We start from the raw sequence: 18,772 nt of genomic DNA, 5'->3' as shown, positions 1-18,772 counted from the left end.
CTCGGGGCTACTGCCTGTCACCAGGGCCGCCTCCATCCCCGTGGCGCGACAAGCGAGTCCCTCGTATCCTGAACGTTCTTCACCCCATTCTGGTTTTGGGTCGGTTACCGTTAGACATGGAGTGAGTTTCTAAACAGCTCTGAAATATGCTCAGGTGGACACTAACAGGGTTCTCTGACTCCTCTTTGAGGTACATCATAGAGGAAAACAAACCAAAACCAGACTAAAAAAAAATTGAGAGAGGCTTAGCTTGAAGTCATATTAATGATTTTTGAGCAAAATTAGTGTGTGTGTGTGGGGGGGAACAACAAAACCTAAACTGGAGTATCCTTTGTGAAATAAGCCCTTTCCTGCAAAAACACTATTCGACTTTCCTAAAAGAATTCCAAGTAAGTGCAAACATCCGCCGAAGCCACCCAGGGCCTAAAATCAGAAACGTCCTGCCGTCCGCACAGGCAGGGTGGTGGCCCTCGTGGTGTGATATCAGGGTGTGGTGAATTACGTCTCCCCAACACCTCCTTCACCAAGCCTCATATGCCAGAAACTTCTACCGTGGCAAATTCATTTTTGGGTATTGCAGCTCCATGGAAACTGCAGTTGTCTGAGACTGGTAACCAGGGCCGTCATGCAGGTAACCCAGAGCACGTGCAGGTAACCCAGGGCACATGCAGGTAACCCAGGGCCATCATGCAGGTAACCCAGGGCCGTCATGCTGGTAACCAGGGCCGTCATGCAGGTAACACAGAGCACGTGCAGGTAACCCAGGGCACGTGCAGGTAACCCAGGGCCATCATGCAAGTAACCCAGGGCCGTCATGCAGGTAACCCAGGGCCGTCATGCCGGTAACCAGGGCCGTCATGCAGGTAACCCAGAGCACGTGCAGGTAACCCAGAGCACGTGCAGGTAACCCATGGCACGTGCAGGTAACCCAGAGCCATCAGGCAGGTAACCCAGGGCACGTGCAGGTAACCCAGGGCCATCAGGCAGGTAACCCAGGGCCATCAGGCAGGTAACCCAGGGCACAGGCAGGTAACCCAGGGCACCATGCAGGTAACCCAGGGTCATCAGGCAGGTAACCCGGGGCCATCATGCAGGTAACCCGGGGTCATCAGCCAGGTAACCCGGGGCACGTGCATGGCAACTTAGGTAAGGGGCTGCAGGGGTCACCACACTGGGCTCGCCTGGTCACAGAGAGACCCAATCTGCAGATTTCTGCTCCTCTAGTTTTCTGCTGCAGATGAGGACAGAGAGACAGACAGACAGACAGACAGAGACAGTGAGGGGGACAGAGAAAGAGAGACATACACAAAGAGACACACACAGAGAGACAGAGACAGAAAGTGGGAGAGAGAGGCAGAGAGACATACACACAGAGACACAGGGAGAGAGAGAGACAGAGAGAGAGCCATACACACAGAGACAGAGAGAGAAAGAGACAGAGGGGGATAGAGAGACAGAGAGACATATACACACAGAGGCAGAGAGGGGGACAGAGACAAATACACACAGAGACAGAGAGAGACAGAGAGAGGCACACAGAGACAGACAGCACTAAGAAGCAGGCGGCAGGTGCGGTGGGTGGGCGCCGGGTACAGGCAGGCTCCCAGAGACCGTCCGCCAGGTGCCTCTTCTGGAGAAGCACACCAGGAAGGGCTCTAGGAGGCACGAGACCCCGGCTGCGCGCACGGACCAATGACGCTGTGGCACCAAGTTTCACATTCTGACTAGGGACCCTCGAGAAAGCCCGGCTGCCTTGTACTGTCCCCGGCACCTTCCGATGGCTGGTACGACTCTAACCACCTCCAACCCACCCGTCCCTAAAGCCGGAACGGCAGGGTCAGTGGAAGAACACCCTCCTCTCTGCCCAGACCAGCATGAGGTGGATGGGGACGGGACACCCTTGCGTGTGTGGTCAGCACGGCCTCCAGGAGGGAGTCGGAGCCCGGGGGCTGACAATGAGAAACAGGGTGCCCTTCCTGCAGGGGTGGGGTTAGGCTGTCACTGGAAGTCATGGTCCCCTCTGGGGGGAGGTGTGGGCGTCTGTGTGCACATCTGTGTGTGTGTGTGAGTGTGAGTATGTGTGAGTGTGTGTGAGCATATATTATGTGAGTGTGAGTGTACGTATGAGCCTGTGTGAGTGTGTATACGTGAATGTGAGCATGTGTGTGAGCATGTAAGTATGTATACACGTGAGACTGCATACGTGCGTCAGTGTATATTATGTAAGTGTGAGTATGAGTGAATATACGTGTGTATGTGAATGTGTGTACATGTGTATGTTATGTGAGTGTATATATGTGTGAGTATATGTGTGAGCGTGTGAGCGTGTAAACGTGTGTGTAGTGTGTGAGTGCATATATATGAGTATATATATGTGTGAGCGTGTGAGTATGTGTGTGAGCATGTGTGTGTGCCCCCCAGTCCTTCTGTCTGTCAGCTGGTCAGGGATCCTGCAGTGCTGACTCCCAGGGATGGCTGGGCCAGGCCCCCACGCACTGCTCTGAGAACAGAAGGCAGCAGCCGTCAGGTGAGACATGGGGCTCCTGGCTGCCCCTGACAGCCCCACGAGGCCCTGGACACTCCGACACATAGAGGGACTGCATGTCGGGGTGTGCTGCTGGGCCAGGGCCACGCCCTCCAGGTGGGGGCAGAGTTCCAGAAGGCAGGTGGCCTGGGCCCAGCCTCAGTCAGAGAGAGGGGCTTTGGAGAGAGAAACTTGCGTCTAACTTTCTGAGTTCTTCCCTTGTGTGTTGTGACAGCCATGCGCGCAGCTTCTGAGGTGCTCTGAGGCTGTAGCTCCTTGCTTCCGAGCCCTGCAGAAGGACCAGGCCTGTCGCCTTCACCAAGTGGGGATCAAGGTCAGTCAGGAAGTGAGGCCTGCTGACCCCCGCTGGGCGAGGCGGGACGGGAGGGGAGGGCAGCCGGGGTGCAGGTGAGGAGCCCCAGCTGGGCGAGCAGGTCCGGGAGACGGGGCACAGGCTAAGGGGCCACTGCTGGGGGTGCGGGGCCTCCATCCTCCTGACTTGGGGGGCGGCTGGGTTGGGGGTGGGTGGGACCGGGCCGGGGCTGTGTTTGGGGCCGAGACAGTGCTGCTTCGAGCACTCATCACGCTTTCCAGAAACCCTGCATTGGGGGAAGGGGGGCGGTGCTGAGCCACGGGAGCAAGTTGGGGGTCTCCCTGGGCTAGCTCACCCCACCTGTCACATTCCCTGCAGTGGTGACAGTGGACACCATGCACGGAGCTGGCAGAGCCCCACGGAGAACTGCCCTGGGTCCCTGAGTCACTGTGTGGAGAACAGTTGCCTTAGACAGTTGCTCAAACCCGTGGTGAATTCTGGCTGGGAGACAGGCTAACCCAGCCTATTCTGTCAGAGCATAATCGACATAGAAGCACCAAGATGGAAAACCAACAACAAGAAAACCCTTCTTCAAAACGGGAGGACTGAGGAAAAAGGGAGCAAATAACACGAAGGACTCGTGTTTGGAGGGTCTAGTCTTCGCGATATCCGGAGCTGATCCTCTCTGTCCCTCCCCCAGTGCTCCTTGCCCCTACAGAACAGGGAGAGCATGTCTGTAAGGATTTAAGGGGCAGCGAAAACCCCCACTTAAGTCTGAGATGAAAACCAGGTTCACACGGGGCAGGGGACAATTCGGATTTAGTTTAAATGATGCCGAACTGTACACAGATGTTTACACAGAAGACTTTTTTCTCAAGGGTATTTCAGACTTTGAAAAGGAAATGCTTGGCAGTAACAGCAGATACGTTGACACTTCCACCTTCCCTCTGTCAGCGTGTGGCTGGTGCGTTGCTGTGATGCTGGAAGCCAGGCCGCTGGTATTTCAAATACCAGCGGGTCACTCATGGTGGACAGGTTTCAGTGAAGCCTCCAGACTATGACAGACTAGGAGGAAAGGCCTAGCAATCTACTTCAAAAATTACCCAATGAAAACCCTATGGCCCACAACAGAACATAGTCTGATACAGTGCCGGAAGATGAGCCTCCAGGTTGGAAGCGCTCAAAATACACAGCAACTATGGACTACAGCATTGTTATTGTTGTTGTTAGGTGCCGTCGAGTCGGTTCCGACTCATAGTGACTCTATGTACAACAGAACGAAACATGGCCCGGTCCTGCACCATCCTCACAATCGTTGTTATGCTTGAGCCCATTGTTGCAGTCACTGTGTCAATCCGTCTTAATAAGGGTCTTCTTTTTGCTGACCCTCTACTTTACCAAGCATGATGTCCTTCTCCAGGGACTGATCCCTCCTGATAACATGTCCCCAGTACGTGAGATGTAGTTTTGCCATCGTTGCTTCTAAGGAACATTCTGGTTGCACTTCTTCCGAGACAGATTGTTACCTCTTTTGGCAGTCCACGGGATATTCAATATTCTTCACCAACACCCCAATTCAAAGGCGTCAATTCTTCTTTGGTCTTCTTTATTCATCGTCCAGCTTTCACATGCATATAAAGCAACTGAAAATACCATGGCTTGGGTCAGGCAAACCTTAGTCTTCGAGGTGACATCTTTGCTTTTCAACACTTTAAGGAGGTCTTTTGTAGCAGATTTTCCCAATGCAATGCGTCTTTTGATTCTTGACTGCTGCTTCCAGGGATGTTGATTGTGGATCCAAGTAAAATGAAATCCTTGACAACTTCAATCTTTTCTCCATTTATCATGATGTTGCTCATTGGTCCAGTTGTGAGGATATTTGTTTTCTTTATGTTGAGGTGTAATCCATACTGAAGGCTGTGGTCTTTGATCTTCATCAGTAAGTGCTTCAAGTCCTCTTCACTTTCAGCAAACAAGGTTGTGTTATCTGCATAACGCAGTTTGCTAATAAGTCTTCCTCCAATCCTGATGCCCTGTGCTTCTTCATATAGTCCAGCTTCTCGGATTATCTGCTCAGCATACAGATTGAATAGGTATGGAAAAAGAATACAACCCTGACCCACACCTTTCCTGACTTTAAACCACGCAGTATCCCCTTGTTCTGTTTGAACGACTGCCTCCTGATCTATGTACAGGTTCCTCATGAGCACAATTAAGTGTTCTGGAATTCCCATTCTTCGCAATGTTATCCATAATTTGTTATGGTCCACTCAGTTGAATGCTTTTGCATAGTCAATAAAACAAAGGCAAACATCTTTCTGGTATTCTTTGCTTTCAGTCAAGATCCATCTGACATCAGCAATGATATCCCTGGTTCCATGTCCTCTTCTAAATCCAGCTTGAATTTCTGGCAGTTCCCTGTGGATATACTGCTGCAGCCGCTTTTGAATGATCTTCAGCCAAATTTTACTTGCGTGTGATATTAATGATCTTGTTCAATAATTTCCGCATTGGGTTGGATCTTCTTTCTTGTGAACAGGCATAAATATGGATCTCATCCAGTGGGTTGGCCAGGTAGCTGTCTTCCAAATTTCTTGGCATAGACGAGTGAGCACTTCCTGTGCTGTCTTCATTTGTTGAAACATCTCAGTTGATATTCCATCAATTCCTGGAGCCTTCAGTGCAGCTTGGACTTCTTCCTTCAGTACCATCAGTTCCTGATCATATGCTACCTCTTGAAATGGCTGAATGTCGACCAATTCTTTTTGGTGTAATGATTCTGTGTGTTCCTTCCATCTTCTTTTGATGCCTCCTGCATCATTTAATATTTTCCACATAGAATCCTTCACTATTGCAACTCCAGGCTTGAATTTTTTCTTCATTTCTTTCAGCTTGAGAAATGCCGAGCATGTTCTTCCTTTTTGGTTTTCTACCTCCAGGTCTTTGCACAAGTCATTATAATACTTTACTTTGTCTTCTCAAGCTGCTCTTTGAAACCTCTATTCAGCTCTTTTACTTCATCATTTTTTCCTTTTGCTTTAGCTACTCAACGTTCAAGAGCAAGTTTCAGAGTCTCTTCTGACATCCATTTTGGTCTTTTCTTTCTTTCCTGTCTTTTTCATGACCTCTTGCTTTCTTCATGTAAGATGTCCTTGATGTCATTCCACAACTATCTGGTCTTCAGTCATTAGTGTTCAATGCATCATATCTGTTCTTCAGAGGGTCTCTGAATTCTGGTGTGATATACTCAAGGTCATACTTTGGTTCTCGTGGACTCATTCTAACTTTCTTCAATTTCAACTTGAAATTGTATATGAGCAATTGATGGTCTGTTCCACAGTCGGCCCCTGGCCTTGTTCTGACTGATGATATTGAGCTTTTCCATCATCTTTTTCCACAGTTGTGGTCGATTTGATTCCTGTGTATTCCATCTGGTGAGGTCCATGTGTATAGTCGCTGTTTACGTTGGTGAAAAAAGGTATTTGCAATAAAGAAGTCGTTGGTCTTGCAAAATTCTATCATGTGATCTCTTTCGTGGTTTCTGTCACTGACGCCATATTTTCCAACTACCAATTCTTCTTGTTTCCAACTTTCACATTCCAATCACCAGTAACTATCAATGCATCCTGATTACACGTTTGATCAATTTCAGACTATCGAAGTTGGTAAAAATCTTCAATTTTTTCATCTTTGGCCTTAGTGGTTGGTGTGTAAATTTGAATAATAGTCGTATTAACTGGTCTTCCTTGTAGGCGTATGGATATTATCCTATCACTGACGGCATTGTACTTCAGAATAGATCTTGAAATGTTCTTTTTGACGATGAAAGCAATGCCATTCCTCTTAAAGTTGTCATTCCTGGCATAGTAGACCATATGATTGTCTGATTCAAAATGGCCAATACCAGTCCATTTCAGCTCACTAATGCCTAGGATTTTGATGTTTATGTGTTCCATTTCATTTTTGACAATTTCTAGTCTTTCTAGATTCATACTCTGTACATTCCACGTTCCAATGATTAATGAATCTTTGCAGCTGTTTTTTCTCACTTTGAGTCATGCCACAACAGTAAATGAAGGTCCCGAAAGCTTGACTCCATCCACATCATTAAGGTTGACTCTACTTTGAGGAGGCAGCTCTTCCCCAGTTGTCTTTTACAACCTGAGGGCTCATCTTCCGGCACTGTATCAGACAATGTTCCGCTGCTATCCGTAAAGTTTTCACTAATTCTTGTCAGCAGCAGACGGCTGGGCCCTTCTTCCTAGGAAGAAGGACTCCAGCATATGTCCTAAGGATTATGAAGATGGCACAGGACCGGCCAATGTCTTCTTCTGTTGTACACAGCGTTGCCATGAGTTGGAGCCAACTTGACGCCAATTAACAACAATGTTTATACTTAGATGTTTTAATCAAGATTGCCACTTTCTGTTAGGAACAGGAAAAGCCCCATTTGATCACTGTTTACAAGGCCCCTCCTCTGTGTGAGGCACTGAGGTCACTGCTAATGCTGAGTGCCCACCAGGAGATCAACAGCACCTGGAGATAAACGACAGAATACCGTAAAAATCAATTTCATAAATGGATGTAATCACGAAGAAAGAGCCTGGCTTCATCGGGCATAGGGACTGTAGCTCCCGCGTGCCTCGCCTGGGTCCTCTCTCCTCTGCAGTCAGACTTAGGCAATTCAGGAATAAGTGCCGATTCAGTGGAGTAAGTTCTAAAGTAGCGCCAACCGGTTTCAGCAGGAATCGTTACTGATGGAGTTGGCAGAACTACTGCAGCGGCTCAGCGTGCTACATCGCAGGATGCTGGCTGCACGTGGACCGCCATAGGGAGACAGCGCTCTGCCCCGAGGCTGCCGCACAGCTCCAGGGATCACCACAGTTGGCAAAACACCGCCCAGTACCCGGGGCAAAGGGCACTGGAGTCACAGTGGGTCTGCGGTGTCCTCCCCACATGGATCTGCTGCGCGCGCGCGTGCAAGCTCTCCCCCAAAAAGAAGACAATTAAAGAAGACTGCTTCTTATAAGGCCACCAGCTAGGTTACAGGAAGGCAGAGAGACTCTGATTTTCATTTGCTCCCTTCCCAGAATGCAGGAATCATCACCATGGGCCATTCTCAGGAAATTTAAGGGAAATAAACAAAAGTTTCTGCCACACCCCTGGTATTTACCCTATGAGGAACTCCAGGAGTGAGCGAAGAGATGGTGGGGGATAAGGGGTCCTCTTCCCGGCTCTCACGGCTCCGTGACCCCCACCTCTAAGCCCCGAGGGACACAGTGTCTGTGCTGTCTCTGGAACACCTGAACGCTGTGCCATGCTCTCCAAAATGCTTCAGTGCTTTCCCAGGTCCACTCTTAAACTGCTTTTTTTTTTTTTAAAGGATAAAACTGTTTTACACATTTTTCTCTCGTGTCCCAAGCACCACCTCTACCTTCTGCTGTCTGATGGCTTGGGGCGGCTTACCCATCTCTTGGGGCAGATTACCCATCGCTTGGGACAGATTACCCATCTCTTGGGGCAGATTACCCACCACTTGGGGCATATTACCCACCGCTTGGGGCAGATTACCCACCACTTGGGGCAGATTACCCATCGCTTGGGGAAGATTACCCACCACTTGGGGCAGATTACCCACCGCTTGGGGCAGATTACCCACCGCTTGGGGCAGATTACCCATTGCTTGGGGCAGACTACCCACCGCTTGGAGCAGATTACCCATCTTTTGGGGCAGATTACCCATCGCTAGAGACTGCCAAAGTGCCACCTTTGTGCTTTAGGCTCTATAGGACGGGCCTAGAGGTAGGACAGCACACACCACTGTCTCTGGGGGGTACAGTACGCTGGGTTGTGGGGGGCTGCTGCCCCGCAGATGTCCCCTGTAAGAAATCCCAGCATCAGAGCAGCATTTCCCTTGGGGTTTAGTGTGGCTCCCTTACAGGAACAGATGACCCTACTGTGGCTGAAGAAGAGGAGGAGTGCCTGAGGAGAACGTGAGTAAAGGACTCAACGGGGGAGGGAGGAGACAGGTGGTAGAAGCCATCTGTGGCTCCTTGGAGTGCTCTGGGGTCAGGAGTGAGGTCCCAGTGGCGGAGTTTGCCTTTTCTTCACTCCTGCACACCCAGCGTCTGCAGTCATCGAGTGGACGAGAGGAGGGATGGAGGGACGTAGTGTCCTTCACTCTTGCACACCCAGCATCCACAGTCATCGAGTAGATGAGAGGAGGGACAGAGGGACACAGTGTCCTTCATTCCTGCACACCCAGTGTCCACAGTCATGGAGTGGACGAGAGGAAGGACAGAGGGACAGTGTCCTTCACTCCTGCACACTCTGCGTCCACAGTCATGGAGTGGATGAGAGGAGGGACAGAGGGACAGTGTCCTTCACTCCTGCACACCCAGCGTCCATAGTCATGGAGTGGATGAGAGGAGGGATGGAGGGACACAGTGTCCCTCACTCCGGCACACCCAGCATCCACAGTCATGGAGTGGACGAGAGGAGGGACTGCGGGATGCAGTGTCCTTCACTCCTGCACACCCAGTGTCCACAGTCATGGAGTGGACGAGAGGAGGGATGGAGGGACACAGTGTCCCTCACTCTGGCACACCCAGCATCCACAGTCATGGAGTGGACGAGAGGAGGGACTGCGGGACGCAGTGTCCTTCACTCCTGCACACCCAGTGTCCACAGTCATGGAGTGGATGAGAGGAGGGATGGAGGGATGCAGTGTCCTTCACTCCTGTACACCCAGCATCCACAGTCATGGAGTGGATGAGAGCAGGGACGGAGGGACACAGTGTCCTTCACTCCTGCACACCCAGCATCCACAGTCATGGAGTGGACGAGAGGAGGTACAGAGGGACACAGTGTCCTTCATTCCTGTACACCCAGCATCCACAGTCATGGAGTGGATGAGAGGAGGGACAGAGGGACAGTGTCCTTCATTCCTGTACGCCCAGCATCCACAGTCATCGAGTGGATGAGAGGAGGGACAGAGGGACAGTGTCCTTCATTCCTGCACACACAGCGTCCACAGTCATGGAGTGGATGAGAGGAGGGACTTCGGGACGCAGTGTCCTTCACTCCTGCACACCCAGTGTCCACGGTCATGGAGTGGATGAGAGCAGGGATGGAGGGATGCAGTGTCCTTCACTCCTGCACACCCAGCGTCCACAGTCATGGAGTGGACGAGAGGAAGAATGGAGGGATGCAGTGGCCTTCACTCCTGCACACCCAGCATCCACAGTCATGGAGTAGACGAGAGGAGGGACAGAGTGACACAGTGTCCTTCACTTTTGCACATTCAGCGTCCACAGTCATGGAGTGGATGAGAGGAGGGATGGAAGGACGCAGCAGCGGATGAGCATGACCCCGTTAGTGGGCTTTGCTCCCGGCGGTCCATGCAGGAGACCTGGGGGCCCAGCCTGAGGCCAGCTCTCTGCTCTTTGGAGCAGGGGCAGGAGGTGGAAACGGTCAACAGCAGTGTTGTGCAGAAGGACACATCCAGCTGTCCCCTGCCTTTCCTGCACAGGCAAAGGAGGCGCAGTCCTGAATAAGGAGGGACTCGTTTCTGCTTAGAGATGCGGGAAGAAATGGTGCGGGGCACTGGAGACACAGACTGTCCCCTCTTACCAGTTTTGCTTTTATTAAGTGTTGGTAACAAGCAGCCCCGTGTGGACAGACCCAATGAAGGAGGCGCTCTCAGGCTGAATGAGAAGGGAGAAGGGTTGGGAAGGCAAAGTATGGAGCATTAGGAGCATTATCATTCCAAGGCGATTCCGCCAAACGCCATTATAGCACATTTTTCCAAAGAACACTCTTTTACAGCAAAACTGGAATTCAAAATTTGAAATCTGAGGGAGGGAATTGGGAAAAGCCTCTTCTCCTTTCCTTTTTAATCCCTCGGTTTCTGAGGAGGATGTTTTCAAGGAGAGCTTTTGTTGAACCGCGTTACTGATGGAAATCCCGAGCCTAGGGTCTATGATTGTGCTGGGCTCAGAGCCTTCTCACCTCCCCCCTGTTACCAGCACCCACACTGAGATGGGGTGGTGGGCTTGCAGAGTGAAGTAACTTCTGCTCCCTAAGGAAGCTGGTCAGCCCACGCCCCTCAAACACTCCCAGGCCCCGCCATGAGGCACACCCAGCTCACCTCCGCTCTGGGCTGAGAGGATTCCATTGATAACGTGCTTGCACAGGGTGAGTTAGTTCTCAAGATACAACACGTGGGCAAAGTCTTCGAAAGGCAGAGAGAGGGAGACGGCCCCCTGCGGGGGGAGGGCGACGGTCCCTGTGGTCTGTCTTTCCGAATCACGGTTTTCAGAGAAGGAATTAGCCTCCTTTCTCATTTTCTGACATTTCTTAGGAACGGCCAGGCATCCTGGGACCACGTTGCGTTGGCTCTGCCTCCGATTCTTTAGTAATGGCTATTCATACTGTGAAGGAGCCCTGGTGGCGCAGTGTTTATGTGCTCAGCTGCTAACTGAAAGGTCAGCGGTTCTAAATCACCTGGTGGCTCCTTGGGAGAAATAACCTGGTGATCTGTTCCAGTAAAGATTACAGCCTAGGAAACCCTATGGGGCAGTTCTACTCTGTCACATGGGGTCTCTGAGTCGGAATCGACTCAACAGCACCTCATAACAACATTCACACTGTGGCAGCCTGACATTGTTAGTTCCCTCCTTCAGTAAGTATCAAGCGAACCACGTGAACCATGTTAAACTGCCATGTTCACAGGTCAACAGTGGTTGAATACGGGTAACTTCATATGGTTCAGTCTAATATGTTTGTATACGCATCAGTCTAAACGTGTTCCTTACAACATCACCAGATGGAAAAGAAAAAGAGAAGCCAGACATACAGGCTACCTTGTAAGCACGCCAAAAGGTAAATGTTGCAGTCACACCGGTGTGGTCTGTCAGGGATTACCCAGCACGTCAGTGCACTTCCCTTTGGGACACAGTCTTGTGATGAATGGAAGAGACTTGGTGAACGTCTGCATACCAGATGGTTCCTTTAAAGAGCCAGGCTCTGCTCACGCTTCAGGGGCTGTGGGTTTCCTGGTTTATTTCAGGGAGCACTTTTGGCGCAGTGGGTAAGCACTTGACTGTTAACCAAAAGGTCAGCAGTTCGAACCTACCAGCTGCTCTGCAGGAGAAAGATGTGGCGGTCTGTTTCCATAAAGATTACGGCCTTGGAAACCCTATGGGACATACTCTGTCCTGTAGGGTCGCTGTGAGTCGGAACTGACTCGGGGGCCGTGGGTTTGGTCTGTGTGTTTGTTTGATGTCCTGGAAGTCACGTTGTCAGAACCTATGCATTTCTACCTCACAGTTACGTCCCGGAAGAGGTCACACATCACCGCAGCTGGCAAGCATTTATCGGTGCCCTGTTGTACGTGCATGTGGGACTAAGTTAGGAGCCAGCTATTTCTCATTTCCTGAGAGGATTCGGTTTTATGGCTGTAATTTGAAGGTGGAAAAGAAAGGAAGTGGACAGTGCTAGCGCACACAGACCTCTTGGGCGACTGCCAGATGTGGCCCCGTCTTCCTGAGCAGGTGCACTACTTCTGCGAAGGCGCTTTTATTTTCCTCACTTTGCAGACGGGAAGACCAAGGCTCAGGGAGGTGCAAGGCCTGCTCAAGCCGCGTGGAGGTCAAGAGACAAGGCTGAGTGCAAACCCAGCCTACCGACTCCTGGGTGCCAGCGGTTACAGTCCAGGGAACACTTTCTCCTTTCTGGGTTTTTATTTATTTTCATTTTTTTCTTTCTTTTTAAAAATGGCAGTTGAGTTGGTGCTTTCAAAGATACATTCGCCCAGTTCAATCCCCTACTCACCTTGGTGATGAACTGAAATGTGAGGGAGGCTATGAGGGGAGGGGAGAGCGTGTGTGTTTGTGTGTGAGTGTGTGTGTGAGTGTGTGTGTGTGAGTGTGAATGTGTGAGAGTGTGTGTGTATGGGGGAGCAAGTGTATGTACGAGTGTGAGTGTGAATGTGTGTGTGTCAGTGTGTATGGGGGAGTGTGTGAGTCTATGAATGTGAGCGTATGTATGTGTGAGTGTGTGAATGTGTGAGACTGTGTCAGAGTGTGCGTATGGGGGACTGTGTGAGTATATGAATGTGTGTTAGAGTGTGCGTGCCAGTGTGTGTGTGTGTGTGTATGGGGCAGTGTGTGAGTACATGAATGTGAGTATATGTACAAGACTGTGTGTGCCAGAGTGAGTGTGTGAGTATGTGTGTGAATGTGAGTATATGCGAGAGTGTGTGTGTGAGTGTGTGTATATGTGTGTGAGTGTATGTATGAAAGTGTGTGTGAGCATGTGTGTGTGCGTGTGTATGAATGTGTATGTGTGAGACAGTATGCGAATATGTGAGTGTGTGTGTATGTGGTGTGTGAGAGTTGTGAGTGTGGACATGCATGAATGTGTGTGTGAGTGTGTGAGTCTGGTGTGTGAGTGTGTGAGTCTGGTGTGTGAGTGTGTGAGTCTGGTGTGTGAGTGTGTGTGTGTCTGTCTGGTGTGTGAGTGAGCGTGTGTGTGATGTTTTCAAGGGTGGAAGCTGTTCTCACTTTGCACGGCTGAGTGGTAAACTGCATACAGCGAGGCCAGCTCGCACTTTTCACTCAGTCGAGTCACGAGTGGGCGCCTGCTCAGTCATGTCCCGTGGGTTCAGAAAGTGTCCCTGTCACAGCCCCTGCTGGCAAACACTCATGGTGGCAGCCTGGAGCAGGGGCCGCCGCGGTGGAGAGACTCACCTTCCCGTAGGATCCTTGTCCTAGAACTTTCAGCAGCTCAAACTGCGAAGGGTCTGCCTTCTCAAATCCTTCTTTCACATGGTGGCTGATGTCGATTTCCTTCACAACGCCTTCTTCCTATGACAGGGGGAGACACGTGATGAAAACACAGGTCAGGAGGGCCTGGGGCTGACCACAGACTCTCCCCCACTGAAGGGACCCCAGCTTGGGAATAACCACAAACTCTCTCCCTACTGAAGGAACCCCGACTTGGGAATAACCACAAACTCTCCCCCACTGATGGGACACCAACTTGGGAATAACCACAAACTCTCCCCCACTGAAGGGACCCCGACTTGGGAATAACCACAAACTCTGCCCACTGATGGGACCCCGACTTGGGAATAACCACCAACTCTCCTCCCACTGAAGGGACCCCGACTTGGGAACAACTACAAACTCTCCCCCCACTGAAGGGACCCTGACTTGGGAATAACCACAAACTCTCTCCCTACTGAAGGGACCCCAACTTGGGAATAACCACAAACTCTCCCCCACTGATGGGACACCAACTTGGGAATAACCACAAACTCTCCTCCCACTGAAGGGACCCCGACTTGGGAATAACTACAAACTCTCCCCCCACTTAAGGGACCCTGACTTGGGAATAACCACAAACTCTCCCCACTAAAGGGACCACAAGTTGGGAATAACCACAAACTCTCCCCCACTGAAGGGACCCTGACTTGGGAATAACTACAAACTGTCCCCCCACTGAAAGGACCCCGCCTTGGGAATAACCACAAAATCTCTCCCACTGAAGGGACCCTGACTTGGGAATTTCAGATTAAAAGCTGTGACACACTATAGCTTTATATTATCATCTTAGTTATCTGGTTATCATGCTAATTATTCATTTGCAGGCCATGTGAGCCTTCAATCATTTCTTTTCTCCATGGATTTTTGTTGTCTAGTCTCACCAACACCTAAGGACATCTACCAAAAACCAGAAACCAAACCCACCACTCTCGAGTTGATTCCGACCCATACCGGCCCTATAGGACAGAGTAGAACTGCCCCACAGAGTTTCCAAGGCTGTAAATCTTTAGGGAAGCAGACTGTCACATCTTTCTCCCACAGAGCGGCCGACGGGTTCAAACCACAGACCTTTTGGTTAGGAGCTGAGCGCTTAACCACTGCGCCACCAGGGCTCCTTCAGGACATCTACAGGGACTCTCGATGATGTCCATTCTGCTGTGGTGTCATTGCTGGCAGGTTTTCGGTCCTAGCCAGCAGCACGGCCTACTGCACCAGTGAGCACGTGCAGCGCACTACCCTGATCCTTGAGAAGGCCGTTTCTCTGCACACCCCCCACACGGAGTAAAGACAACTAGACAGCTGAACCCCAGACTCCAAGACCCACAAGGAGCCTCTTCTTACTCAAAGGAACCCAGCGGGCAGGGCTGTAACCAGAACCCTGACCACAAGTCCGTGATCCAGCCTCCAGCCAACAGTGCTGCCTCTGACCAGGGCTGAGGAAGTTCTGGAGAAGTAATGACTGATGAATCGTAGTGTCTTCTCTGCTCTTTACACTGCCCTTCACACGTCACAAAGGGAGCCCTGGTGGCACAGTGGTTCAGCGCTTGGCTGCTAACCAAAAGGTCGGCTGTTCAAATCCACCAGTCACTCCGTGGGAGACCTACGGATCTGCTTCTGTAAAGATTTGTTGTTGTTTTAAGCGCTGCAGAGTTGGTTGTGACTCACAGCGACCCTACGTACAACAGAACAAAACACTGCCCGGTCCTGCGCCACCCTCACAATTGTTGCTATATTTGAGCCCATTGTTGTAGCCACTGTGTCAGTCCATCTCGATGAGAGTCTTCCTCTTTTTTGTTGATCCTGTATTTGACCAAGCATGATGTCCTTTGATACGCATGCATCATGTGTAAGGATTACAGACTTGGAAACGCTGTGGGGCAGTTCTACTCTGTCCTATAGGGTCGCTAGGAGTCGGAATGGACTAAAGTCTCCTTCTCACCTCTAAAGGGCTGAATATAAGCTGAACCATTCAGTACAGCAGCTCAGCAAGAGTAGAAATCAAGGGGATTATATGGGTACTTGATGGAATATAGGTAAAACAAAGATGGTTTTATTTAAAAAAGAATAAATCCTCTACAAAATCATCGGCGTAACAGAAGCAGGAAGGATAAGGAGCGGGTAAGAGAAAGGAGCATGTTGGCTGGAATATCAAGGCAGGAAGTCAAAGCTCTGAAATTTCAGGAGTGTGACAGAGGAAGAAAGACCCACTCAGCTACCAGGATGGGTCTTCTAACCCTGGTGACTTGCGGTGCGGGAACTACAGGTGAGATGTCTGACATCACGTTCAAGCGGCCGCGGCAGTGACTCCTGGAGGGACCGAAACGTCCTCCCATGTGACACAGCTTTCTCTGCCCATCCATCCTGGAACACTTTTTTTTTTTTTCTTGTTCTTTCCAAAGAAAGTGATTCAGAATACATGAGCAGTCAGGGAAGGGATTCACATAGTAACAAGGAGCAAGGCACAGGCTGGGAGCGGAGGGCTGCTTTCACCTTCAGAAACGTCACACCGCAGCTACTTGCTGGAGCCCTTGGGTACTGAGGCTGAGCTGAAGTCAAGGTTTGTTACGCAGAGGCATTACGTGAAGAGGCACCGGAAGACAGAGAGTTCAGGAACAACCCAAACAAGCAAGTCCAGACGGTTGTTTCTCCTCCCTTTCTATCCCGACTCAAATCCTGGCCCCTACTTTCCCCCTACCCCTGCTTATTTTTGTTATTAAGGCAAGACGAATTGTTCCCGTTACATTTTCCCTCTGCTTTAATATTAAACCTCTACAATCCCCGCCCCCCCACCCCCCAAAAAAAGCAAAGATGTCACTTTGAGGACTAAGGGGCGCCTGACCCAAGTGATAGTATTTTCAATCACCACATAGGCATGCGAAAGCTGGGCAATGAATAAGGAAGACCAAAGAAGAACTGATGGCTTTGAATTGTGGTGTTGGTGAAGAATATTGAATATACTATAACATATAAATGAATATAATATACCATGGACCGCCAGAAGAACAGTCTGTCTTGGAAGAAGTACAGCCAGAATGCTCCTTAGAAACAAGGATGGCAAGACTGTGTCTCACATACTTTGGACATGTTATCAGGAGGGATCGGTCCCTGGAGAAGGGCATCATGCTTGGTGGAGTAGAGGGTCAGCAAAAAAGAGGAAGACCCTCAACGAGATGGATTGACACAGTGGCTGCAACAATGGGCTCAAACATAGCAACAACTGTGAGGATGGCGCAGGACCGGGCAGTGTTTCGTTCTGTTGTACACGGGGTCACTCTGAGTCGGAATTGACTCGACAGCACCTAACAACCCCTCCACCACACACACTGTTTCTGTTCACCCCCATTCCCTCTTGTTCCCCTCGAATTATTTTCCTGTCCATCCTTCTGAAAGCCTCTCAGTGGCTGATATTTTTATAAGTCACACTCTATGCCAGTGGGACTCTCCAAAGTTGGGACTGTGAATAGTGAGGGACTGACGGAACAACATGTTTGCAGGTATGTTTCCTTCACATAGACAGGACTGCCCAGAAAGTAGGGTGCCAGAGTCCTACAAACACAGAGCCCAAAGGCTCCCAAGTACTAGTAACTAGTTATCCCTGCTGGGTGAGTTAATTCTAATGAAAGGCCTGGAGATCTGCTCCCATAAAGATTATAGTGTAGGAAACTCTATGGGGCAGTTCTACTCTGTCCTGTATGGTTGGTATGAGTTGGAATTGACTGGAAGGCACCCAACAACAAAATTCTAATGCGTTCCTCAATCCTTAACCTCCTTGGGAACGCTGTGTCCTCGGAAGCACTAACTGTGAAGTTATAATAAGAGGACAAGGTGTTGGTACTCGGATGCAGTGTTTTAAGCATGGGTTCTAGATAGAGTCAGACTCCTGCCATCTCATCTCCAAAACTACCGTCAATGATTTGCTTTACAAAGTCATTTCTAATGCGAGGGGATGAGATATAATTATCTACCTGTTAGTTGGTAGACATTTACAAAGATTCACTGAGCCATATTCAAAGAGCCTCAAAGCTGGGTGTGGGTGGAACATCTGTCCAAGTGCGGTCCAAGCCTCAGACAGGTCTCCTTGTGGACAATGTCTCTCCTGGGGCTGTGAGGCGCGTGCCCTGGTGTAAAATCAGTAAAACCAGTTGCCGTCAATTCCACGCCGACTCACGGGGACCCCACGTGTGTCAGAGTGGAGCCGTGGGCCACAGGTTTTCACCAGCTGGTTTTTCAGAAGCAGATTGCCAGGCCTTTCTTTCAAGGCACCTCTGGGTGGACTCGAACTTCCAACCTTTTGGTTAGCAGCCGAGTGCATTCACTGCACCACCCAAGGACTCCATGCCCTGGTTTAAAAACCAAAGAAACCAAACCCACTGCCGTCAGGCTGATTCTGATTCATGACAACCTCATGTGCTCTATGGGGTTTTCTTGGCTGTAATTTTTATGGAAGTAGACTGCCAGGCCTCTCTTGTGCAGTGCTGCTGGGTGAGTTCGAGCTGCCAACCTTTAGTCTAGCCAAGCGCAAACCGTTTGCACCAGAGGGCTAAATAAATCTACATTTTTTAGCACGATTGAAATTAATGCGAAGTAAAAACCCATGGAGGATAATACAGTGATACCAGTCTGCACCCCCGGTGTGCGGAACAAGAAATGATTCATACTGACACGTCATCTCAGACCTGGAAAGTCACACCTTTCTCTTTTCCTCATTTATACTTAGAAGATTTTCCCTTTGGATTTGAGCTGTACGGTATGAAATATAACGCCCACCAAGGTATCAAAGAAAACTGGTAACACAGACTTTAAAATCATAAATAAAAAGACCTACGCCATGATAGACTATGTTATCAGTATAACTAAGAGATGATAAAAGACAGTCACACTCCAGTGAAATCGGGACAAGCTTCACACTGTTGACTGTCGTTGTTCTTAGTGGCTGTTGAGTTGATTCCGACTCATGCTGACCCCGTGTGCAGAGTGGAACCGGGTGACCCCATGTGTGCACAGTAGAACTGGGTGACACCATGTGTGCAGAGTGGAACCGGGTGACCCCATGTGTGCAGAGTAGAACCGGGTGACACCATGTGTGCAGAGTGGAACCGGGTGACC

At 50.1% G+C, this 18,772-nt stretch overlaps 1 protein-coding gene across 1 annotated transcript in view; it reads right to left on the bottom strand.

Moving 5' to 3' along the window:
- RPS6KA2 (ribosomal protein S6 kinase A2) overlaps window positions 1-18,772 on the bottom strand; it is a 232,142-nt gene that overhangs the window by 125,656 nt on the left and 87,714 nt on the right. Inside the window, exon 2 of the mRNA XM_004368781.2 lies at window positions 13,589-13,705. Coding sequence (XP_004368838.1) covers window positions 13,589-13,705 — 117 coding nt within the window. The remainder of the gene's footprint in view (window positions 1-13,588; window positions 13,706-18,772) is intronic.

The sequence above is a fragment of the Trichechus manatus genome, unplaced genomic scaffold (genome assembly GCF_000243295.1).
Source record: "Trichechus manatus latirostris isolate Lorelei unplaced genomic scaffold, TriManLat1.0 scaffold00002, whole genome shotgun sequence".
Classification (NCBI taxonomy): Eukaryota; Metazoa; Chordata; class Mammalia; order Sirenia; family Trichechidae; genus Trichechus; species Trichechus manatus.
The sequence above is the reverse complement of the archived record's forward strand: the minus strand, read 5'-3'. Positions and strand labels throughout refer to the sequence as shown.